General features: G+C 46.1%; 1 protein-coding gene across 1 annotated transcript in view; it reads right to left on the bottom strand.

Annotated features, from left to right (window-relative positions):
* The window catches only part of LOC144108636 (uncharacterized), a 44519-nt gene extending 29892 nt beyond the window's left edge, over positions 1 to 14627 (bottom strand). Inside the window, exons 1-4 of the mRNA XM_077641823.1 lie at positions 14554 to 14627; positions 13537 to 13704; positions 5072 to 5233; positions 429 to 594 (exon numbers count right to left, since the gene is read on the bottom strand). Coding sequence (XP_077497949.1) covers positions 429 to 594; positions 5072 to 5196 — 291 coding nt within the window. The 5' untranslated portion in view covers positions 5197 to 5233; positions 13537 to 13704; positions 14554 to 14627. The remainder of the gene's footprint in view (positions 1 to 428; positions 595 to 5071; positions 5234 to 13536; positions 13705 to 14553) is intronic.
* Between the last annotated feature and the right edge of the window lie 10999 nt (positions 14628 to 25626).

The raw sequence follows: 25626 nt of genomic DNA, 5'->3' as shown, positions 1-25626 counted from the left end.
GCGCAGTATCTGTCTCATATATCGTTGGACACCTGAACCGCGCCGTAAGGGAAAGGTAAAGGAGAGAGTGAAGGAAGAAAGGAAGAGAGAGGTGCCGTAGTGGAGGGCTCCGGAATAATTTCGACCACCTGGGGATCTTTAACGTGCACTGACATCGCACAGCACACGGGCGCCTTAGCGTTTTTCCTCCATAAAAACGCAGCCGCCGCGGTCGGGTTCGAACCCGGGAACTCCGGATCAGTAGTCGAGCGCCCTAACCACTGAGCCACCGCGGCGGGTAACAGAAACTTTGCAGTTAAAGAAAATTCGTCCTGGTCCGGGGCCCGTGTGCAGCAGTATGGGTGCGTTCGGGTGGATGCCCTTATTACAAAAAGCGAAATTAGACCTTTCGGGAAAAGGCGTCAAATATGCATGCCTGGAATACCCGCCGCGACATGTAGAACAGAGCGTTGATGACGTCTGGCTAAGGGTTGTGGTTGGGCCATGGCAGGCCCGCTTCCAGAAGAACGCTCTTTACCTCGGGGACATTGTCTCTCACCAGAGGAGACAGGCAGGCCTTGATGCTCGTGACGGCTTTGTTCTCCACGCGTTGTCCTGCATGTTTAAATGCCATGGGAAGAAAATTTGGTGATTAATTATGAGAGGGAGGTGACTATCATCGAACCGTCGTTACGAAAGCTACACAGCCAAGTCTCAGAAGGCGAGAGTGTCTCTTTGGTTGCGACGTCACCGCTTCGGTTTTGCAATGTGCGCGTAGCGTCCTTCGATTGGACGTTAGTTGCATCCATGCACTGCATGGCGGGCACTTCTAGACCCCTACACGACATTTTTTTCCTAGCTTCACCCAACAAGCAAGCACTTTGTCCTAGCTTCTGATTTTATATCGCCATACTACTAACCCCTCTAGTAGCGCCGTACCGCGGCCGAACTGTATTTTCTGGCATTTGGCAAACCTTGGACATTCTAAGGGCTAGACGTTTTTCTTCTCCCTCTGTCGAGCTCTCTGGTGTCTTGCGCGTCATAGCATAGTTAAGTAAACCTGCCCTGTGTATTTCAACCTTTTGTCGTGACAATATGTACCTGTGGACGCTGCAAAACACTCTCGCCCAAAACTGCCCAAGATTGCCCAAAACTAGCAGAACAAGTCATTTTCGCTGCCATGGTAGGTTCTGCCTCATTTAAAAGTTAGCACTTGAGGTGCTTCTGGAGCACTGGACATAATCACATTTTACACGCTTACTTATCTAAGCTCTCAGCAAAGAAATATATCTGTTATTGTCGTAATAATTACTATTACCTTCCCAGTTAAGCACACTGCGTGTACTTTTTTTTAGAATGCAGAAACGGCCTCGAAATAGCCATCACTCGCTTCCAGAGCAGGCTAGCCGATCGGCTGGTAAAGGATTTCATGCAAGGATGAAGACACCTGAAAAAAGTCACAACCGTCGCTTTCGTCAAAAAAGAAGCTGTAGTTAGGCTTGCGTTAACTCTCTCAGACCCCCCCCCCCCCCCGCAACAGCTCTACTAGCCATCACCCCGGGGGCTTTTCACGACATTTACCCAGCGTTACTCCAACGCAAACATTCATGTTTTCGAAGCCTCCTTCGAAGTTACGGATACTGCTTTTGGTCGTAGTCCATAGCGCGACAAACACCCAGATAGAAATACCACATTGTAACCTCCGAATCTGCCTAGCATCTTTGCCAAAGTCGCTATCGATTGTCTACGTCAGGATCCTATTCTATTGGACAGCAAATCTAAGAAATGCTGATCGACGACGTCATCTGGTGGAAGAACCACTTTGCGGCAGCATTTACCTCGTCAAAAATAAATATGGTACAATTCTGCTTTGCGTAGATCCTCTTTTACTCAGCACCGCAACAAAGAAAGATGTGTACCGGCTTCCGTGGATTGACAACACACAAGAGAAACTCTTCAACTCGAGTCGTTTTAGTCGATGAATCTCAAAACCAGTCACTGGCAAGTCGAATTCACCGGAACAGACTTTGAAAAGAAGGTATTCTTTACGGTGGCGGCCTGTTAGATATGAAAGTTCGGCGATCTGGACTCCACTCCGCATCTGCATCACTTCAGTAAGTCATAGGGCCGCCACGGTGGCTCAGTGGTTATAGCGCTCGGTTGCTGGCCCGAAAGACGCGGGTTCGATCCCGGCCGCGGCGGTCGAATTTCGATGGAGGCGAAATTCTAGAGGATGGTGTACTGTGCGATGTCAGTGCACGTTAAAGAACCCCAGGTGATCGGCATTTCCGGAGCCCTTTACTAAGGCGTTCCTCATAGCCTGAGTCGCTTTGGGACGTTAAACGCCCACAAACCACAAAACCACAAAATCAATGCCATAGGCGCCGCGCTGACAGGCCTCAAGTGGCAAACTTTCCACATTTACCTATATGTCTCTGCCAACTCTAAACACACTTTGACGATGAACTAAAGCGAGTACAAGCACTCATCATTGTTATTAACCCATCTACGTTTACGGCTGACTTTTACCAAGCCGTTCTCACTACATTCACTGACTCCCTAGAAGAGCAACTGCGAGCCGCCCGCAGACCATGGCAGCTTCCCGGTTCGCTTGACCCAGCCCATTGCAGTCGTGCGTAAAGTGCATTTGCCAAGGATGCGCACATGTCTGGATGTCAAATTGGCTGAAACAGTGACGCCTGGTGGCGTACAGCAATGAAACTTAAGAGCGCGAAAACGGGAGCCCGTGGCAGATAGCCTAAAAACCTACTGGCGGCGATGCTCGGCGGCTGCTTGTCGCGACGTGGAGGAAAGGGTTCTGCTACCTTCCCAACTTCTGGAAAACGGAGGAAGGCGCCTTTCTTTTTATTTTGTTTCTGAAAACAGCCGCTGCGTATCACTGAAAGTATAGGTCATCGGGCACGCGCTCCAGATTTCACACGCATAAATTTTGTAGCGAAAGCTACATTGGCCACGAACTCGCCGTTTCGCCGTGCTCGTATTCCCACCGTGGTCACACCGCACCACGTGGCCAACCACGTGACTGGTCACGTGACCAACGGCGTGACGAACCACGCGACGACTACCCAGACAACCGGACTTACCTGGACTTGCAATCAAGATTAACCAAGGCTAACCTAGCTGTGCCTTTGCTTTCACTACGTATATCTTGGCATAGCCAAGCTAAGCCACTGTCAATTTTTATGCCTGTCCCATATATGTAAGTCGTCATTCGTCCAAACCAAGCCTAATACCGTGAACCACACCGAAGAAACCATCGGTTCTTAGTCACTCATCGGTTCTCAGTCACGAGTGTTCAGCCACCCTCTCATCTCTTTCGCTTTGTGATCAGAACCCATACTGATTGCTAAGAACTCTCACGATTACCGCTCCATTTCGCTGACAAGTACGCGCTGCTAAAAGTCTCCACCATATCATATTCCTGAACCTCGTAACTTTCTCGAAAACTTATTTATTATGCAGGCACAACACAGATCACGCGGATCATAATTCTCTCAGACCAACTCGTGACATTCTCATATGCATTACACCGTGTTCTCGATCGCTCATCCTATGATGAGTGTAATTTCTTAGACTTCTGCTACTTCACAAGCTGAACCAGCTAGGCACTGATCACAATTTTTCTGAAAAGAAAGTGAACGTTTTTTTGCTAACTCTCAATTTGTTAGTGCTAATGATTATAACTTCTTCACCTAAGCCCGGTCAGGCGTACCAAAAGACACACAGGACACATTCCTTTGTCCTCTTCTGTTTATATATATTAATCACCTTTTCTCCATTATAGTCTATAATTATCTTTTCGCAGATAATTGCATCGTTAGTCGTTCTGCATTCCGGCCGTAATATTATAGCAACTTGGTGTAATACGTGTTTAACGGAGCTAGACAATAACAAATGCAACAATAACAAAATTATGCGAATCTGAAGGACAACTAATAATAATACCTCCTATTAATGATACCTCCTATTATTGCCTCCTACTATTAATGATACCGCTAGGTATCAGGGAATTTATTGATATATAATGGGGTGCATAGCCCCGCAAACCTACGTCCTGCATATTCTAAACAAAACAAACAATGCTTACCGCTTGTTGCATTATTTACGCTGCGGCTTTTGCCAACACCTCATGCTCACTGAAAATACTACCTTACAAAACAATAATTCCCTCTAAATTGGAATACTGAACTTTTAATTTTTAATTTTTTTTAATTGTTTTTGGGAAAAGGAAATGGCGCGTATCTGTCTCATATATCGTTGGACACCTGAACCGCGCTGTAAGGGAAGGGATAAAGGAGGGAGTGAAAGAAGAAAGGAAGAAGAGGTGCCGTAGTGGAGGGCTCCGGAATAATTTCGACCACCTGGGGATCTTTAACGTGCACTGACATCGCACAGCACACGGGCGCCTTGGCGTTTTTCCTCCATAAAAACGCAGCCGCCGCGGTCGGGTTGCCGAACTGGGATTCCTATGACGACAAATTATTCAACTCATTTAAACTTGATCAATATAAAAGAAGAGAATAAACGAGGCAGCCAGCATAGCTGAAATTAAATCTGGACTCTACATTCCATCCCTATCATTACGTAAAAATGTTCGCATCTGAGATTTTTTTTTTCACAAATTATACCATCACCCTACACAGCGCCATTATCTTATACCTTACCATGGATGCATACCCAACCGTTTTGGCTGTCCTTGTAAAGTGGGCAATTCATCATCAAGCACAGAAGCTTTCACGGAGTTCTTCATACTCCGTATAGCTCAAGGATGGAACCATTTTCCCGTAGGGCTCGTGGATTTGAACTCTACCCAACTTTTTCTCGCTGCTTTAGCTAACATTGTATTTTCAGTTTCTTTCTAACGCTTTATAGCTTAGGTAGTACGCATATGCTTCTATATTTGTTACATGTAACTTCCCTTTTCACCCCCCCCTCCGCTGTAATGCCTATGTCCCTGAAGGGTAAAGTAAATAAAATGAAATGAAAACCTCCACGTACTACACATGCATTTGGTCTGCAGCGGCAGTTCTTACTTCCACTAGATTTCAGAGCTAAGGAAAAGTGCACCCACCTCTGCCAGTCTCGTGGTCGAACGCCGCCACGCGCCCGGCGACATCCCGCAGGAATCGTTCCCAGTTGACCTCGTGGCGCTGCCCCGCACGCAGCCAGGCGCCACACTGGTAGAAGTCGTCGCATGGCCGAGTGCCCACGTCCAGCGCCGATGACAGCAGGCCTGCGTCCGCCGCTCTTAGCTGCTGCACTGCCATTGCCACTGCCATTCTAATGAACATTAAGGCAACGGGCATTCCCGCGAGCAGCGGAGGGATCGCTCCGTTGCAGCCGGTGGAGAAAACTGGGTAGCATAACGCGGAACCGAAGGCATCGCAAGAGAAAGCGTGCGGATAATTTTTCCGACAGCAATAATTGTTCCACAGCAGAAATTTAAAATGGGAGAGCGCTTGCTCAACGAAAAGGAGTTGTCAGGCGCCTGTGAGATCACAGCGAAATGCACTCGTTGTCCGATCAACGCGCCGACATAATTCGTCATGATAAACAGTTATATTTTGGGGGCTTACAGTTCTGGCTACTTTTAGAGAGTGTTTTAGCCCATCAGCTTTACTTGTACGGCCAATGTGTTAACGCGTGGCCGTCGACAGCGTTGTGTCCTGCTTTCCTCCATTTGCCGTGTGGTTACCGTAGTTACCATATTTAATGTACGACAGTGCTAAACCTGTCTACTATCGACAGCAGAATACTCCAGCCGACGTGCGGATGTAGTTCGGCTTACAAATAAATATTCGAGTAGGGTGAGGTGCCGTTCGTTCAAGACGCGAAGTTTCGATCACGAACCGGAAAAGCACAAGCTTGGGCCGTTTCTGTAGGTAGAAAACGGTATTCAAAGCAATCGGCGTTTGGCGGAAATAAGGGGGACAATAGTGAGTGAAGGCCGCAATTTCTGATTAGTACCCGCCACAGGTGAATATATCCTAAGCGGTTAAAGTATTGATTCAATAAGAACCAGTTGATACCAGTTGGAGTGTACTTCTTAAATAACTCTGCCCACTTAACATGTTCTCATCTTGACGGAGCGATGTTACATCATCTTTTCAACGTGTTGTACTGATCAAGTCGTAAAAGAATGATACTCTTTCAAGCAAGCCGAGAGAAATCATTGTGCAATGATTAAAGAAAAATCCCCTAAATCTATTTTTATTTAGTTCGTAGCACGCACCTATTGTTTCCCTCTGATTCATGTGTAACAGTTTCTATCCTTGATTGCGGGCTTTATGCATGCTTTATACAGAAACAGGTTCCTCGGGAGCCTTCCCCGTGCATATGTGCCGTGGTTTTCTGAAATCAGCATATATATGGGTTATTCACCGCAGAAGCTAAGCCAAACCCATTGAAACATGCCGCATCAAATTCGCTAGCATTTCTTACTCGTAATGATAGTGCGAGCTACGCATTTTACCTTTATGCGCGCTCCTATGTTCATTTGCGCCATGTCTCGCCACTGACGCGTGCGGAGTACTTGCGTTCTTTGCCCCGACATGTACCTCGTTTTCCATATTAATCTGTAGGCATGCGTTTAATCGGATTCCCCGGAGATACCGCGCCGCTGTAATGAATATCGCTGCGTAGCTTCATGCTTAACCACCACACGGAGGACGGATGCAACTTCATCTGCGGAAGACGCTTTGGCGTTGGCCCGGTGGTGGAAACGGTGACAGTTGGCGCACTAAATGTGAAAGAGATCGCTCGTAAGTAACCATGTTGTTTTGAGTGCGGTCACCCCGTCGCGAGTTAGTCTTGTGGAATAAATATAACGGTTGCCCGAAGGTTTTCTTCATTAAGCTGCCATAGCGGAAGTAATATTACTGCTTATTTTGCTGTACAGTGCGCCCGCATTGAGTCTGCATCTCTGGGTGAACGGGGTCAGTAAAAATATGTTCTGGAATTATTTTTCCTGCTCCAGGACAGCAATATCACTCTTTCGGTAATGGTGCTATTCTTTTCGACGCATTTTCCTCCGCATTAAAGCTTGTTTTCGAAAGAAATCGCACTTCATTAAAATGCCCTTCGGCTTTTTTGTCTTTTTTTTTCCCAGATTCATAAAATAAAGTGTAAAGCCTCTTTGTTGCATGTTGTGAGTATTATCGGGTATTTGAGCGGAGCCCACCAGTGATGGGCACAATTTGGCTTCTGGAGATACAATCATTACAATTGTGGGCATAGTGAATGCCACTTTAGACCCCGTCTGTAATGGAGAGTCATTCTAACTGTAAGCTCATACAGCTAAGTTCTCATAATTAACTTTTTAATTACTGCACTCGGGCACCTGGCTGCAATTTAAGATTTTAGGCTGTCGGCTAGTCACATACATATAGTTTTTTTTTTCCTATTTTAAAAGCACAGTAAAGCTCAGCTGAAAGGCATAAAGAGTTTAGGCTATCCTGAGGGTCATTCGAAAACCGCTGGTAGGGCATAACAAGTAAAATGTGGCGCGCCAGGCTCCCCCCCCCCCCCCCCCTTTCTCTTACGGTACCCTGCTGCCTTTACTTTTTAAAATTTGCTCCTCTTGAAGCTTTATTCATTTATTACCCTCACAACAGCATCACCACAACCCTAAATAATAGTATATTGCGCGGTCCGTGGTTTCAACTATTCTTTGCATATTCCCTACGCACTCCGCAAGGGCTCCTAGTTATGATAATCTTCGTGCAGTCTGCACCATGTGACGACTTCTACAAGAGCGTAACAAAGGTTCGGGAAGTGGGCGTTAAAGAACAGATAGAAAAGAATAGTGGTATGTTTGAACGAGAAGAAGCAATAAGTTTCCACGAATCGCTAAAAAGCGTGCGCTGAAAAATAAAAGCAGGTGGCGACCTGGAGAATGCTAATCGAAGGCCTATATTGATCCGCTGCTGTTGTTTTAGGAAAATATTTCGTTAACGTCTGTCTAAAAATACCGAGGTCTAGGGCCTTAGTAGAAAAAAATTATTTTTATACACATATTACGAAGCAGCCAGCGCCCAAAACAATCAGTGCATCTCTCCGTTTTATAAAAGGCTTTCTTTTTCATCTTTGCTAAGATCGACCATGAAAGGAGAACAAGCAGTCAGTTGAGAGAGCTTCGCTACGTCTTTCAGTCATCTTTCTTGTGTCGCGGGTGTTACCCATTTAGAGCTTACAACCATCAATGGAAGGAAGCCGGTTGCGAAGACGAGTATTGGCCCTCAGTCACGACGTATATGACGAGTGCGTAGGGAAAGCGATGACGCCTCAAGTCCACAAGGGCTGCGGCGCATGTACTCTGGTAGTTGGCGCACGTCGCTGTTGCGCATCGTGACGCGGTCGCCTTTTCTGGACTCCGCCTGGCGCCCCTCAAGGAGACCCAGACCACGAAGGAGACGACGACCACGGCCGCTACAGCGACCAGGGAACTGCCGACACTGACAGGGGGACTTTGTTGCCAACTCCGCGGACTGCGTGGTTCTTGGGGGTAGGTGTACTCTGCACCCGAAAAATGCTCCCCTGCTTAACAGTGACAACGCGCGGAAACACAAGCTGCCTGTTTACAAGTTCGCGAAAAATCTGGATCGAAAGTGAAGGGAAAGTCAGCGACTTAGCATGCATCATTGGGCAAGATGTCTATTGAGTAAGAGAAGCGACGTGTAGGTGTAAAGGCGCTGGGGGTGGTTCGCATGAGGTACGCGGAAGAATGACTAGGAGATGCTACGGAACGCGAAAACACGAATAAAGAAATATTGAGAACGTTTATACTTGTTGCGCAACAGGTGAAAGAAGCATCAGCGACAGCTGTTGGTCTGCCGAGCTTGCGTTAACGGGACGACACATTGTTCGCGATCAGCGTGGGGGGCTACACGTTCGCGCTCTCGATCGCGCGAGTCAGAGCAGCTGTAAAAACATACTAAATGCACCCAATTCTTGTTGTTCGCAAAGATCAATTTTGTGGCTCTTTTTGTATAAACTGACGTTTGTACAGCAGCAAAAGACGATTATACCGGCTGGGAAAATGAATTTCAAAATTTTCCCGCCACTCGAAACAACCTCGTAACGTCTACACCGCAAAGGACTACGTGATCGCCGTTTGGAGATAATTCGTGGTGTAGCTTTGCGTCTGGGATTTGCGGCTTTTGATGTATCGAGTTCATGTGAAATCGGCTGGAGTGGCGACACCTGTACGTCATTTTAAACCACTTTTCTGGCCTATAAAACCTAAGTTTTTCACTGAAATAGGTGTGCATACATCGAGTTAGAATGCGGTAATGCATCGATACTGGCCAACTTGAATTTATCCTCAGTGTCCCTTTTTCCAACCGACTAGCGCTGCCTCCTTCCGTGTGAAAAAGAATGGCGCAAGCCATGCGGCAGCCGCTCTTTACTACATGGCCAGCTGTCGCATGTTAACGCGACTAGCGTGCCATGTAGCGGCTCCACGCAACTCTCTTCGTTGTGACTGCAGTGCGCTCATAGCGGCCGTTCCACGAAACTCACATTGTGTACCGAGGCCAACGCGGTGTCTCATAACGTCGCACCAACAGCTACCGCTGTGAAAGGCTTTACACAGTACAGCGCTCGGCATCAGCTGAAGCTAAGTGGCCCAGGACACAAAGAATCACCTGAAAAACGTACAATTGCGTGCGCTGAAACATTTTTTTTCTTCGCTTCCTGAGTATACCGAATCGTCAAAGTACGTTCGTCCACACGTGTTTTTTTTTAAGATATGCGGTTGATTGAGGGGGCTAGAAATAGCTTGCTTGTCTCCTCCCGCTTTTTAAATGCTTGTTTAGACGCTCTCCGCGGACGAACTTCTTCGCGAAGATATGGGGAGTCATGAGAGATTTTGATGAAAGGGCACAGACCATACTGCCCGAAGTCCTGAGGAGAAATGAAATGTTTTTAGTGAATATAATCAACAAACTAAGTGCTCACACATCTCGTCCACGCGGGACCTCTTAGACTCTAGTGTACTCTCTGTGATCCTGAAGTAGTTAACAAAGGCAGAAAGAGACGCTCAGGAACAATTGAGGTTGTGTTTAAAACGATAAATGCATGCACACTTTCCAAAGACAAAAAGTTGCATTTACTTAAGGGGTTCTTGGTAAGATAGACAAAAGCAGACAGGTAGGTGCTCCCAGCACGAGCGGTTTCCGTAGCTAATCTGTGGATATGTCTGTTGTGACGTCTATCGGATAACCTAAGACGCAACCGGACAGGCCGCCATTGGAATCTGAACCTGGCAACGTTTAACGCTAGAACTTTAGCTAGTGAGGCTAGCCTAGCAGTGTTGTTCGATGAACTAGCGGGAATTAAATGGGATGTGATAGGGCTTAGCGAAGTTAGGAGGAGAGGTGAGGCGTATGCAGTACTAAAGGACGGACACATACTGTGCTATCGCGGGTTAAAGGATAGACGAGAACTAGGTGTGGGTTTCCTCATTAATAAGGACATAGCTGGCAACGTAGAGGAGTTGTACAGTATTAACGAGAGGGTAGCAGCTATAGTAATTAGGCTGAATAGGAGGTACAAGCTGAATGTGGTGCAGGCCTACGCACCCACATCCAGCCATGATGACCAGACCGTTGAAAGCTTCTATGAGGACGTAGAATCAGCATGAATAGAGTAAAATCGCAGTACACTGTACTGATGGGCGACTTCAATGCGAAGGTGGGCAAGAAGCAGGCTGACGACCACGCGGTAGGTGACTATGGGATAGGCTCTAGAAATAGCAGGAGAGAGTTATTAGTCGAATTCGCGGATAGAAATAATTTACGGATCATGAATACCTTCTTCCGCAAACGAGAAAACAGGAAGTGGACCTGGAAGAGCCCCAATGGTGAGATTAAAAATGAAATCGACTTCATACTATGCGCTAAACCTGGCATCATTCAGGATGTGGCCGTCCTCGGAAGGGTGCGTTGCAGCGACCATAGAATGGTAAGGTCTAGAATTAGCTTAGACTTGAAGAGGGAACGGAAGAAGCTAGCGAAAGCACAGGAAAGCACAGGAGTTTAGGATAGCGCTGCAAAACAGATATTCGGCTTTAACTGTGGAAGATGATCTTGATGTTCATTCAATGCACGATAACCTGACATCAATAATTACGGAGTGCGCAGTAGAAGTAGGCGGTAGGACAGTTCGAAAAGATACCGGGAAGCTATCTCAGGTGACGAAAGATCTGATTAAGAAGCGCCAAAACATGAAGGCATCTAACACTACCGATAGAATAGAACTAACGGAGCTATCAAAGTTAATAAATAAGCGCAAGGTAGCCGACATAAGGAAGTTTAATATGGAGAGAATCGAGCATGCTATAAAGAACGGAGGTAGCCTAAAAACAGTGAAGAGGAAACTAGGCATAGGTAAAAAACAGATGTATGCATTAAGAGACAAGCAGGGCAATGTCATTAGCAATATGGATAAGATAGTTAACGTAGCCGAAGAGTTCTACACAGACCTGTACTGTAGCCAATGTAATCAGAGCGCTAATGAGAAAGACAGCAGTGCACAGCAATGCGTCATCCCGTCAGTAACGAAAGATGAAGTAAAGAAAGCCTTAGAAGCAATGAAAAGGGGAAAAGCAGCTGGGGAGGATCAGGTAACAGCAGATCTGTTGAAGGATGGAGGGACATCGTGCTAGAAAAACTAGCCACCCTGTATACGCAATGCCTTATGACGTCGACTGTACCAGAAGCTTGGAAGAATGCAAAAATTATCTTAATTCATAAGAAGGGGAGACGCCAAGGACTTGAAAAATTACAGGCCGATCAGCTTACTATCCGTTGCCTACAAAGTATTTACTAAGGTAATCGCTAATAGAGTCAGGGCAACGTTAGACTTTAATCAACCAAATGATCAGGCAGGCTTTCGTAAAGGATATTCCACAATAGATCATATTCACACTATCAATCAGGTGATAGAGAAATGCGTAGAATATAACCAACCTCTATATATAGCTTTCATTGATTACGAGAAAGCCTTCGACTCAGTGGAAACCTCAGCAGTCATACAGGCATTGCGTAATCAGGGGGTAGAAGAGCCTTATGTCAAAATACTGGAAGATATATATAGCAACTGCACAGCTTCTATAGTCCTCCATAAAGTCAGCAATAAAATTCTAATAAGGAAGGGCGTCAGGCAAGGAGACACGATCTCGCCAATGCTGTTCACCGCTTGTTTGCAGGAGGTATTTCGAGGCTGAATTGGGAACAGCTGGGAATAAGAATAAATGGAGAATACCTAAATAATCTGAGATTTGCTGATGACATTGCCTTGCTGAGTCACTCAGGAGGTGAACTGCAAAATCATGATCAACGAGTTAGACAGGCAGAGCAGATCGATGGGTCTAAAAATTAACATGCAGAAAACCAAGGTAATGTTCAACAGTGTAGCAAGAGAACAACAGTTCACAATTGGCAGCGAGAGCCTAGAAATTGTGCCGGAATACGTCTACTTAGGGCAGGTAGTGACAGCTGATCCGGATCATGAGAGGGAGATAACTAGAAGGATAAGAATGGGGTGGAGCGCATATGGCAAATTCTCGCAGATCATGAGTGGCAGTTCACCAATTTCCCTCAAGAGGAAAGTGTACAACAGCATAATCTTACCGGTACTCACCTACGGGGCAGAAACGTGGAGGCTAACGAAAAGAGTTCAGCTTAAGTTAAGGACAACGCAGCGAGCCATGGAAAGAAAAATGATAGGTGTAACGTTAAGAGATCGGAAGCGGGCAGAGTGGGTGAAGGAACAAACACGGCTTAATGACATCCTAGTCGAAATCAAGAGAAAGAAATGGGCTTGGGCAGGGCATGTAATGCGAAGGCAAGATAACCGCTGGTCTTTAAGGGTAACGGAGTGGGTTCCAAGAGAAAGTAAGCGTAGCAGGGGGCGGCAGAAGGTTAGATGGGCGGATGAGATTAAGAAGTTTGCAGGCAAAGGGTGGATGCAGCTGGCAAAGGATAGGGTTAATTGGAGAGACATGGGAGAGGCCTTTGCCCTGCAGTGGGTGTAGTAAGGCTGATGATGATGATGATGATGAAGACGCAAAGGCCAGCGTGATGTTGACGATAAGGTAGATGGCCAAAGTGGTCGACTGGGGAGGCTTTTGCGTTTGCTGTGGTTAGATCACACCGTTAGCGTCCTAGCTCTAGCGATGCATGATTTACAGTAACGCACACTGCTGGGCCAGTTTGTGAACGAACATTCCGAAGGAAACCAGTCTGTGTTTTCCCCTCCCATGTCCTGTCCCTTCTGTTCAAAAATTTACTTCAAACAGTTAGTCTCGGCGCTATCGCCACCATCAAGAGTTTTAAATATGTTTTAAACCAATCCTTCGCCTTCAGCTCTAAACTGCAGTCCAATAAAATGACTTCTTGCTGCCGATCAGAAAAATGCCCCTTTATGCTGACTGGACAAGTGGTAAATAAACCAGGAAGAACGAAATCACAAAACGGGAGAGATCTACAATGATCTGTATACATCACATCTTTAACAACGAAGAACGACACTCACTTTCATGCCTTTCCAGAAGGTGCGCAAGAAGTTCAAATTCCTGCGGGCCAGTCAGGAAGCGGGAGGAACGCTGTACGGGCTAGCCCTGCCAACAACCTGTTCAACGGCAGTCGGCTTCACCCGAACCAAAATCCTGGGCTCAGGCGATGAGCCGGTAGACAACTCAGCCTGCACGGCATTAAATGTACGCAAACTTTTACTGCCCGCCTTTCGGCTCTGTGTTGCCTCTGCTTCATGCCTAATTTCGAGCGGAGCGCCTTTTTTTTCCTTGCAATGGCCGTACAGCATAGCAATGATTCCGTCTTCCTCCAGGCTCCACCACACAGCTTAAGTACATGAGAGAAGGAGGCAGCATGTTTCTGTACACCTTCAACCTGGATCAGACTGGTTGAGGAGAGCGCGGCACCGTGCAGCAAAGGCACAAAAGGATACCACAAAATAAATGTTCTTTTTCAAGCCCCTGCAGTATGCTGCATTCAGAGTCAACGACTAGTTTACGCGTATTTAGGCAAATCGGCAGCTGCGCACTGCAGAGAGCGTGTTTCGCGTTCCGTCGTTCACTTCCGGCTGGTGTGCATTCGCTAATTTACCAGCGACCCAAGCCAGACTAATTTCACGTGGTATATACGCAGGCATGCATTTAAAACCCTGTAAATGTTCACATGCCACTTAAGAAACTGCTTGCACTGAACCAGGTAGCGTGCTGGCGCCCTCTGGAAAGCAGTTAGCCTCTCGAGATCATGCCTCTAGACTGATTCGCGGTTCCTTTACAATACGTGGGTCTTAAATGATGCACGGTCTCCGGATAATTAATGACTGCTGAATTCCCCATGAAAGCGTTCAGATTTACAAGATTCGAAGATTTCTTACGCAATGCGTCGGACGTAAGATGACATGCTGAGTTAAGCCTAGAAGGTGCTAGCTGCGTGCGACATATTGCTCTTGGATTAAATACTGCGCTTGGCTCGCGTTCATGAAATGTGCTTCATGAACCTGGAAACATGCTATAAGACCAACCTTTTAACGGCGCTGAGGAGCTCTTTGCCGCTCTCTAGGAAGCCTTCCTCTCACTGCTCCTCATAAGGACGCCATAATTCTTCTTCTTCTTCTTCTTCTTCTTCTTCTTCTTCTTCTTCTTCTTCTCTTCTTCTTCTTCTTCTTCTTCTTCTTCTTCTTCTTCTTCTTCTTCTATCCTGGAGAGAGGAACCTCCAGGCAAACCTTCCTCTGAAGTGCGAACTGTGGACAGTAGAGGAGAAAATCGTCTACAGATTCAACTTCCCCGCATGCGTCACATAGATTTGTCGGTGTCAACCCACACCAGCATAGATACTAATTCAAACTGGGAATCCTGCACCGCAACCGCGTCATTGATACCTCACACAGTCTGGTTTTACACGACACGACGTTACAATTATATGCTAAGTGCTGATAATCAGTGGTATTAGTAAGGGATCATGTAAACTGGCTGATATGTGTTGGAACGGCTACAACCTGAAAATCGCCAGTAGGCTGAAATTGGGGCGGGATGTGTCACCGACCCGTCAAGAGCCAACCTTGCTAAGTAATCAGCCACCTCATTTGAATGAATACCTGCATGGCCATGGACACAGACAAAACGGACCTCCTTAAAAGTGCATGGAACAAAAAATGGCAGTAAAAAGCTCAGAAAATATTTTTGTGATGTTTCAAGGGAGACTAAAACTAACAAACAATCAGCGAGAATAATAACGTGAGACAGATGGCATGAAATTTTATGCAGGGCAAATCGAAGAGCCGAGAATTCTGCAAATATAGGAATTTAATCAGGGATGCGGACAGAATAACTCCAGGCCAAATCTTGCGAAAAGATGCCAACTGCAGCTTTTTGGCAGCTGACGGAGGCATCGGCAAAAAGCACCGTATGATAAGGGTATTCCTCTGTGTTTTCATGGAGAAGGCCGTTTAAAATGTTTGCCGGCATGTGTTTGGCCACATGTGGTCAAGAGCCCACTGCAAAGAACTGAGATAAACACCAATCGGTGTTAAAAGGTTCTGCGTTAACAAAATTTGTGGCATTTGATACCGTCGCCGGGTCCAATGACCTGATGAAAGTTCGCACCGTGAGTATTTGAAAGCGGGAATTTAGATCACGGATACGGGCTTCCAGATAAAGCAGGGCGTTTGAAACTGATTTTGGAAGACCAAGGCCGAGACGTAGAGCGCGTCCTTCCAGTAAGATTCAGGAGTGAATCTTGTAGTTTGCACTACCAGAGAACAGAATGCGACCAAATTCAAGTATAGGTCTTACGTAGGCTTTGTATAGTAACAATAATGTGTCGCGGCGCATCCCGAACTTTTTATTGCAGATTCTTCTCAGCCAGCCTAGAGCGCGTTCTCCTTTAAACGCATTGTTATTTATATGAAGGCTCCAATCTAATGCTGGGTGATAGGTAACATCCATATATTTTACGGATTCCGCTTGTGGAATCTGGTTAGAGCGATGTACTGATGAAATGTGCAAAGGCGTGTCTGGAGGAAATACCAAAACTCCGCATTTGTCCACATTCAGGGTTAAATTAATACCGTTAACCATACTCCAAGAGCATCCAAATATCTCTGCAGAATCTGATAAAGGGAGTGGATATCCCTGGCCGAGGCGAAAAAAGCTATGTCATCTGCATACACAAAAACTGTTATATCAGGACGAATAGGGATTCCACTAACCAAAATATTAAAAAGTAGCTGGGATAGCACCGATCCTTGTGGCACACCTCTTGATTGATATTATGTATTACAACATAGGGTTTCCTCTCTGCAGTAAAAGTATCTATCCTTCAGAAATTCAGATATCTACGCACAAATGTAGGTTAGAGGATGTAACTGAGCAAGTCTGTTAAGTAGTATAGTATGTTCTACACTGCCATAGGCCTTTGCTACATCAAGAGTCACCTAAGCTGAAACTTTTCTGCGTAGCGAAAGCCGAATTCTGCTCTGTAGATCCACATGCGCGGACCATATAGAGCATACGCTACTAAAGCCAATCTGGACTGCGATGAGACCGTTGACGTCGTGAACATGTTTTGTGAGGCGACTGTGCACTATTGTTTCTATTAATTTGACTAAATTTGGTTTTAGTGCAATTGGCCGAATATTATCTTAGACGTACCCTTATCCTGCATCTTTCATCAATAAAAGAATTTTCGCTGCCTTCCAAATGGTCGGAATCCATGCATTTTTCAACGAAGCATTGACGATATCTAAGAGCTCGCTTGTAAAATCCTGCGCTAAAATTTTAATCCTACCAACAGTGACACCATATTGTCCAGGAGCTGCAGGATGCAACATTGCCAGGACGGAGAGGAGCTCTGATGCGTCAACCTTGGTATAATCCGAAGAGGGTGAGATTTTGCACAAAGGGACGTTTCTCTGCGTCTGAGCAATACGCTCTGAGCAATACGCTCCAGGGTTTCCTGAGCCTTTTGTGTTGATAAGAGTGTTGAACTAGTGAAGAGAGGGACTGCAGAACGCTTGTTACGTTCCATGAATCTATACAGGGCATTCAGATTACGAGACTTTGAATGATGTGTGTTTAAGCTTTGGTTATACTCCTCCTTGTCTTTTGCAATCGTTCTTTTCAACAGATGCAAAAAAGAATTTGTAATTTAACCAATTAGCTGGACTCTGGTTGCACGATAGCCTCCTCCAGGCCGCTTTTCTGCGACGATAGGCCTTCTCACTATCTTTTGTCCACCTAGGAAACGGCTGTTTAGTAGAGGCTGCTGCGGGCACAGTGAATATTGAGTGGTCAACGGCATTTTGCAAAAATGAAACCGTCTGCTGCGCTCTGTCATCCCGGCTTGTACTAACTCAAGAGGCAAATGAGGCGGACATCTGATTTTATACATATTGTGATTGGCAGATTTATGGGTTACACAACTAGTTTTGAGCGGAGATAACCGGATAGTGAAAGTTATAGGAAAGCGGTCACGAGATGCACCCGAATCCTGTGTCGGCCAATCAGCCACCTCTAGCCTACCTGCTGATAAAGTTAAGTCAATGGCTGAGCGAGCAACCCCTCGCATAAAGGTTATTTCTCTGGAATTGCAGCAGCGTACACCATTTGCGGACAGCCATGACCAGAGAGGCTGGCCGCAGGAATCACTACGACTTCCCCAGTCACTATGGTGAGAGTTAAAATCTCCTGCGATGATGCACTGCTTGTGCCAGTCACCAAGTTGACTAAACAGCCTGTCTTGTGTACACCTAAATGAAAATAGGCATTAGCAATTGTAATATAGGCACAATGCGGAAATAAATTTTTTATCGCTAAAAGCTGACAATCAGGGAGAAGTATTATCTTAGAGATAGATGCCTCATGACATATGTTTAGAAAGCATGGTTACCAATCCACTTCTCCTTCCAACATTTCGATCTGACCTGAAATCTCGGAAGTTTCTCATTGAAAATGATTTATAAGGTGATAACCACGTTTCTTGTAAAACCACAATATCAGGTTTATGTTTGTGAATAAGTATTTCTAGATCTTGAAGAGAAGACAACATGGAGCGACAATTCCATTGTAGCACTTTAATACCTGCCATGATTACTGAGCAACTGAAGAGGCAGAAACCACCTCTTTAAGGATTCCAACATGGGGAAGAAGTTTGGGTGGTCCTTTTTTAGCTTTCATCTGTGGAGAACTAGGTTTCGATGGTGACGAGTAAACACGGCGCTTCTGCGTAGGGCACGACATTTCGACATCTGCACCCAGGCAGCACATGGCATCGGCCCGATATTGTGAACGCGTTGGCGATCCGTGGTCCTATGGTGGCCCGTTCTTGCCAATGCGTGACCAATAATGGCGATTCGATACGAAAACACGTCCATTAATGGCCCGGCTATGATCTTTATTTCCCAACATTGGCATAACCTGGCGAACAACGATCTACAATAGAGAGCTAGAAGCAATGGCCTGCCAACATCGCTTGCAACCTGGCATTCAATGGCGAATATTGTTCCAGTAGTTGCGGTGGCTAGCCAGAGTTGCATACATCATGGCATTCGTTGGTGGATGTTGTCATGCCAATTTTTATGGCTCGTGAGCATCAGACATATCTTGGTATAATCTGATCAATATTGCCCTGGAAGTTGGGGTGGCCTACCAACAATGTGCACAAACTGGGCTTGGCTGCCAAATATTGCCCCATCAGTTGCGATAAGTAGCCAGTGAAGCACACATCTTGGGATTCGATGGTCAAACTTGTCCCACCAGTTACGATCGCTTATAAAAAATATGCAAATCCTGGCATATGTTGTTCAACATCGTCTTGCGTGTTGCGATTGGCCGCGTTCCTTGGTCCTCGCATTCCTTGGTCAATATTCTGCCAGCAATTTCGATGGCTCGTTGGCATTGATCATGGCACTACTTGGCCTTTAAGTGTGATGTCGCCAGAGCCAAGTATTGTAATATTCTACTTCATAAACCAAGCAAACTAGATTCTGCTTAGGCCGCAGTGCCCCCCCCCCCAAAAAAAGAGAAAATAACAGCTGGGAATGCACCTTTTAGATTTGTCGAAATAGAGGTGCGAGTCATGGGGATGTGCGAGCACTCAAAGTAAATAGCGCCGAGCGCGGCCGAGTGCTTTTACAGGTGTGTATGAGCAGGTCGCGTTATGCGTATGTGCTTGGGCCCTTGATGAGGAACTTTTTTTGAGCGTGCGCTCTTTGTTCCTGAGTCCTTCACTGTTGCATCATTGCCGTCGCCGGCGGCCGCACCGCCATCCACAGGACAGAATCTTCCATTCTGTCTCTCTCGATCGCCGTACGCTGGGTTAATTGAGTTTGGTTGGGCCACCCCCAAGCTCAGGCAATACGAGCGCTGTATGCGCGCGTGCGCTTGCACGCTTTCCAATCACTCTACAGGACGCAGTGCGACCCCTGGTCCCCCACTGTCCCGAAACGCGGCCCGATGGGTTGCGGAGTGAACTCGGCGCAAGACCCGCGAGTTTCCTGGACGTTGCGGGGCCGTTGCCTCACCTGTGCGAAGTAGGCACCTGCGGCAGTGGCGAAATGTCTGGTGGGTGAGGGGATCCCCAGGAGAGAGTACCCAACAAGGAGACGCCCTCGACGCATGTACGGCGGAAGGCAGAGAACGGATCCACCGGCGCCCTTGATCAGATAGAGCACTTTCCGCTTGAAGATTCATTCGAATGCGCTGCCACTTAAATTCTGTGGTTTGGGCGGCCAGCATCTTGTGCCCTCAGAAGCGGCGTTCTGCTTGCGACGAGTTAGTGCAGAGTATTCTGAAATCTATACAGTCTCCTAACCAACGAACTTAATTTTCTCGCAAGAATTTCGACTCGAGTGTGTTTGTGATTCTTCGCCCGCTGAAGAATTATGATCATGCGCTTGAGCTCAGAGTGCACGACGATATCTTTCGTCTTAGGCAGTGTGACACACACACACACACACACACACACACACACACACACACACACACACACACACACACACACACACACACACACACACACACACACATATATATATATATATATATATATATATATATATATATATACCAAAAGTGATTTCTGGCAGCTGATTTGGTCAATATAATATGAAATCACCAAAAATTGAAGAAACATAACAGGATTTATTTCACGACGTTTCGGCTGGAGGACCGGCCTTTTTCGAGTGTAGTACAGCGTTTGAAACACGTAGTTTTTATAGAGAATGCGCGAGGTACAAAGTTTACAAGTTTTCAGCAAAGCACGAGTTCAAAAAACACTAGGGGGGGGGGGGGGGGGGAGAGAAGAGACCAGGAAGAACATCCTTTTTCTTTTTTTTAACAAAGGAAGAGAGAGAATCGGTGACAATCTAAGAAGGCGTCTCCTAACCTGAATGCAAGTGTTCCCAAGGGGCCGAATTTTTTTTTAATAACAAAAGAATAATAAGATTAAGATAATAAAAATATAAAAATATAAAAAATATAAAAAGTGGGAGATTCTTTCCCACCACCTCAGGGCTGCCTTGGAAAGGCCCTCGAGGTGTCGCTCCTCTCAGCATTTTGGTGACAAGCGTGAAGGGCTGGACCCTTGTACATGGAGGAAGCTACATTCCAGAGAAACTGATAGGGGGTGGGGGAGGAGGGGGAGTAAAGAGGAATGCAAACGAGGCCTCTAATAAAGAAAAAAAGACGAAAAAAGAAAAAAGAAAGTAGTGAAAAAAGGAGAGAAGAAAATTGTACAAGGCTTGGTAATATGCATTCAGAGAAGGGTGGTGGCAACACCCTCTAAATACTTTCTTCAGGCCTCTCCAGGCCCTCCTTTCCACACGCGCTACGTCACGCCAAGTGTCCGGTCAGGCTGCTCACCAAGCGCGGCTCCGCTCCGCTCGGTTGTCTCCCTCGATGTGCTCGCGCTTGCCCGGGCAAGCACAGACACGAACGCAGTCTTGCAGTGAGCGTCTAGCTGCTGCTTGAGTCTTTCAGCCTGGCGTTGGGTGCATTTCCGTTCGCTCCTCGCACGGCTGTGTCTGTTTCGTGTGGCCGTTTCTTGTGTGGCGTGCGTACCTGTGCTAGCGCACGAATGGGAAACTGATTGCCTGCCGTGTAGCGAGTGCAACTTCGTGAAACATGGGCCGGTGCTGTGTTCCCGGGTGCCGCGGGAACTACCAGAATGGTCCCAAAGTACGTGTTTATTGCTTCCCAAGAGACGAAGTACGAAGAAAAGCCTGGTTGCGAGCCATTCCACGGAAGGATTTCACACCTACAGAGCATTCGAGGGTAAGACTCTGAAATATTGCTTAATAGGCGCTGGTAATTATCTTAGTTGTGAGCTGTCGCTCCCGGAAAGGCATGCTGTCTTTGTAGGCAATGATATCACTTCTTACACTTATGTATGAATTGTCCAGGAAGCATTTAGTTCTGTGGATGTGCATAAGGCTTGTGTAAAAGCTGTGTAAATATGTAAAAGCTGTTCACTATTCAGACTCTTTTTACTTAGTGTTTTAGGCAATGGAGAGTCATGGCGAATGGCCTTGCTTCATTTTCTCGTGCAGGTGTGTGAACTGCACTTCCACGCAGGCGACTTCATTACGACGTTGTCACACCAAGATGAACTGACAGGGAAAATAATAGAGGTGAAGCGTGACAGGCTACAGTTGAAGATTGATGCTGCGCCTTCTGTTTTTCCAAACTGCCCAAAATACTTGTCCTCAACGCCTGGACGGAGTGAATCGCCAGAGACGAAAAAAGCAAGAAGGGAAAACGCTGCTTTGCAGGAGGCTATGAGGAAGTCACTTCAGTCTAATGAGCTTGAACAGAAAAGAAACAAAGTTTCATCTTACGAGGAGTTCAAATCTAAGTTGCCTGGAATCTGCAACACGAAATTCTGGACCGTTTCTGTCGATGAGCAGTGCGTTAGGTTCCTTCTCGTCGAGAATGATCCTTCAGCTAATGTGAAATGCGCCTTGGTAGTTCTCCCTGATCTGTCACTTTCTGTTTTCTTGAATGGAGTGAAGCTTCTGTCGCTTCCTTCAGGCAGGATTCTGCCAGCTCAAGTATGCGACACCTCCAGCCTGTCCTTGCTGCTAGAAGAACTCGAGATAGGCTTGCATAATATACCTGAGGTGACGAAAGAGTCGAAACATACTAAAGTATTGCAGTTTGTCGGTTCACTGCTTGCAGACCTCATTGAGGACAGTGATACGACGAAAGAACAGTCTTCTTTGCTGAAATTTCTGGTTGAGCAGATAGAGCTTCTCCTCGCGAAACAGCATGTGTATAGCGCAGAGCTGCTGGTATTCGCCAGTATTTTGAATTCAATTTCTCCTCACGCATATCACTTCACAAGAGCTGCATCAAGAATCATTCTGCCCCATCCTTCCACACTGCGCCGTGTTTGCTCAAATTACAAAGCTGACCCTCTTGTGGAGCAAAATCAACCGCACTGTCTCTCCTACATCCGAGAACGAGTCAAATCAATGAAAGACCACGAGAAGACAGTGACCCTGATGATCGATGAGATCCACATAAAACCATACTTCGACTACAAAGGGGGCACAATAGTAGGATCGTCGGTTCATTCAACGGAACCAGCAACAACAGCCCATGTGTTCATGGTACAATCACTCCTTTCTGCAAACAAGGACGTCATTCACATATTACCTGTGAGCAAACTGAGCGCAGAAATTTTGCACGAGCATGCTAAGAACATAATCATTAATGTTGAGAAAATGGGGCTCAAAATTATCGCTGTGATAACGGACAACAATGCTCTGAACCGCAAGATGATGTCGTTATTTGCTACAAGTCCTCAGGTGAGCATTGTCTATCCCCATCCAGCCGATAACGCTCGCCCTCTTTTCTACGTGGTCGATCCTGTGCATCTCTTGAAGTGCATTAGGAACAATTGGATTAACCAGAAAAACCCTGGAACATGCCTCTATTTCCCTGAAATGGACTTGAGTGGAGCAATGCCCGAAGGGCCTCCTCGTATGAAAGCTGCTTCTTTCGCAGCTGTGCGGCAGCTTTATTCTTCAGAGAAGACGTCGCTTGTGAAGGCTGCTTACAGACTGAACGCAAAAGCCGTGAATCCAACCTCAATGGAGCGGCAAAATGTAAAGCTCGCTCTCGACGTCATTAATCAGTTTGTTTCAAATGCCCTCAGGACACATGGTTCCGCGTTCAAGATTCCTCAAGCTGAGTCGACTGCTCTTTTCATTGACGTTATCCTCACATGGTGGCAAATAGTCAATGTTAAGACCCCTTGCAAAGGCCAGAGGCTAAGGGACAGCATGCAAGACCCTGTAAGGTCTGTTGATGACACACAGTTAGCTTTCCTGAGCGGCGTTGTGGACTGGTTGGACGCTTGGGCAAGAATAAACATCACCAGTGGCTCGCTGACGAAAGAGACTCACAGTGCTTTGCGACTGACATGCTATTCTCTGGTAGAACTCTCGCGCTACTGCTTAGAAGAACTTCACTTCAAGTACGTACTGCTGGGCAAATTTCAGACGGATGCGCTAGAAGACCGGTTCGGCCGTTACCGCCAGCTGGCAGGATCACAGTACCACATTTCCGTGCGTCAGCTCTACGAATGTGAGAAGAAGCTTCGTCTTCAAAAACTTTTGACATTTCCACGCGAGGAAACAGAGTTTGAAGACGTAAGTGAGGATCTTGTCCCATGCAACTTTTCTGTGGCTGTCAGCGACGACGATATTACACACGCCCACTCTGACATGGATGCTATTGTCTACATTGCAGGATACGCTGCTCATGCTGCTTTAAAGAAGCTTTCATGTTCTGCTTGCTTCAGCACATTGGTGATTGAAAATCGAGAGATCGAAGCGGAAAATACTGCCATGATAGCTAACCTGTCGAGAGGAGGGCTGAAGTTTCCCCAGCCATGCACAGTTCACATGGTACTGATGACTAAACTAGTTGCAGAGAAGTTGTCTTTTGGAGCAACCGCGGAAGATTTTCTCTCCTGTAGAAATCAACGTGGTGTCGTGATTTCACAGACGATTTCCCTCCTGGACGAACACGACATTGAGACATGTGAAAATGGCCACACTGCACAAACTCTCCTGCGCTTGGTAGTACGCGTTGCAACCAACGTTGTTCTAAACAACTTTTGCAAACTAAGAAATGATGCCATACAAGACAATGCGCAGCAGAAGGCCGCAGCCCGGAAAGCAGCAACGCTTAAGAAGAAGTAAGTTTTATTCCCAAGCAATAAAAATGCTTTGCGCACACTTCATTGCTGGTGTCTCGTCGTTTTTTATTGTAAGGGTCAGATTAGCTGTACAAATACTCAACAGCGCAACATTATTGTGAGTGTCATTATTGCTGTGTGTGAAAGCTTTAAGCAAAACACAATACAGAATAAAACTAACACAATGCGCAGTAGACGGTGTTTTTTTTTTCAATGTTCACGAACTTCTACTTTAACAACTAGATATACGCATGTGCGGTCTGTGCGGATGGATTTTACCGCACGGCAGACATCATGTACGTGATAGAACCTAATAATTAGATGATTAATTGAAATTAACTAATCAATTTTTTATTATAATGACCAATAATGCGAAATTGGCGGCCGTATGCTAAATTGTTTATTATAAAAAACTGTATTAGCAGCTCGAACTTTCTTGACAATAAGGTGTTCTGCAATAAAAAAAATATATAAAGCAGATAAAATGATAGCCTAAGGCGCGCACAAACTAGCGAATTTCTTTTCTGCAGCAACGACAAAAATGAAAATGAAGGAATCACTTATAAGGCAGCTACGTACGGCAGTACCCGAATAGTGCAGACGGGCGCGGCGCGCTGAAATCGCGGAGCGCGGGGCCTGCACGGTCCCTTGGCGTGACGTCACGCGGCCGGTGGAGAGGCCTTAGCATTGAGAGGGTGTTGGTGGTGGCAACACGAGAGAATACAAAATAGGACATTTAAAAAGAAAAAAAGAAAGAAAAGAAAAAAAGGGAATTCTTTTCCACCACCTCAGGGCTGCTTTGGAAAGGGGTGAGGGGCGCATTTTGGTGACAAGCGTTAAGGGCTTGACCCCTGTACATGCAGAAGGCAACATTCCAGAGGAACTGGTAGGGTGGAAGGGAGGGGGGTAAAGAGGAATGCCAACGAGGCCTCTAAAAAAAGAAGTAAAAAAAAAGAAACAAAAACACAAATACAAAAAGAATAAGAAAAAGAAAGAAAATTAGGGGAAAAAGGAAAGAAGAGCCATTGTACAAGACTTGGAAATATCCATTCCGACAAGGGTTGTGGCAACACGAGAGAAATCAAATAATACAAGTTCCTAATCAATCCTTAGAAGGGCACTCCGTACACACGCATACAGATACAGACAAAAGACGAGGCTAACAATAAATTGCAGTTCGTTTCTGGTGTTGGATTTATTGTTAGCCTTGTCTTTTGTCTGTATCTGTATGCGTGTGTACGGAGTGCCCTTCTAAGGATTGATTAGGAACTTGTATTATTTGATTTCTCTCGTGTAGCCACAACCCTTGTCTGAATGGATATTTCCAAGTCTTGTACAATGGCTCTTTCCTTTTTTCCCCTAATTTTCTTTCTTTTTCTTTTCTTTTTGTAT

The sequence above is a fragment of the Amblyomma americanum genome, chromosome 10, assembly GCF_052857255.1.
Source record: "Amblyomma americanum isolate KBUSLIRL-KWMA chromosome 10, ASM5285725v1, whole genome shotgun sequence".
NCBI classification, from domain to species: Eukaryota; Metazoa; Arthropoda; class Arachnida; order Ixodida; family Ixodidae; genus Amblyomma; species Amblyomma americanum.
Note: the sequence above shows the minus strand (reverse complement) of the source record. Positions and strands in the feature narration are given on the sequence as shown.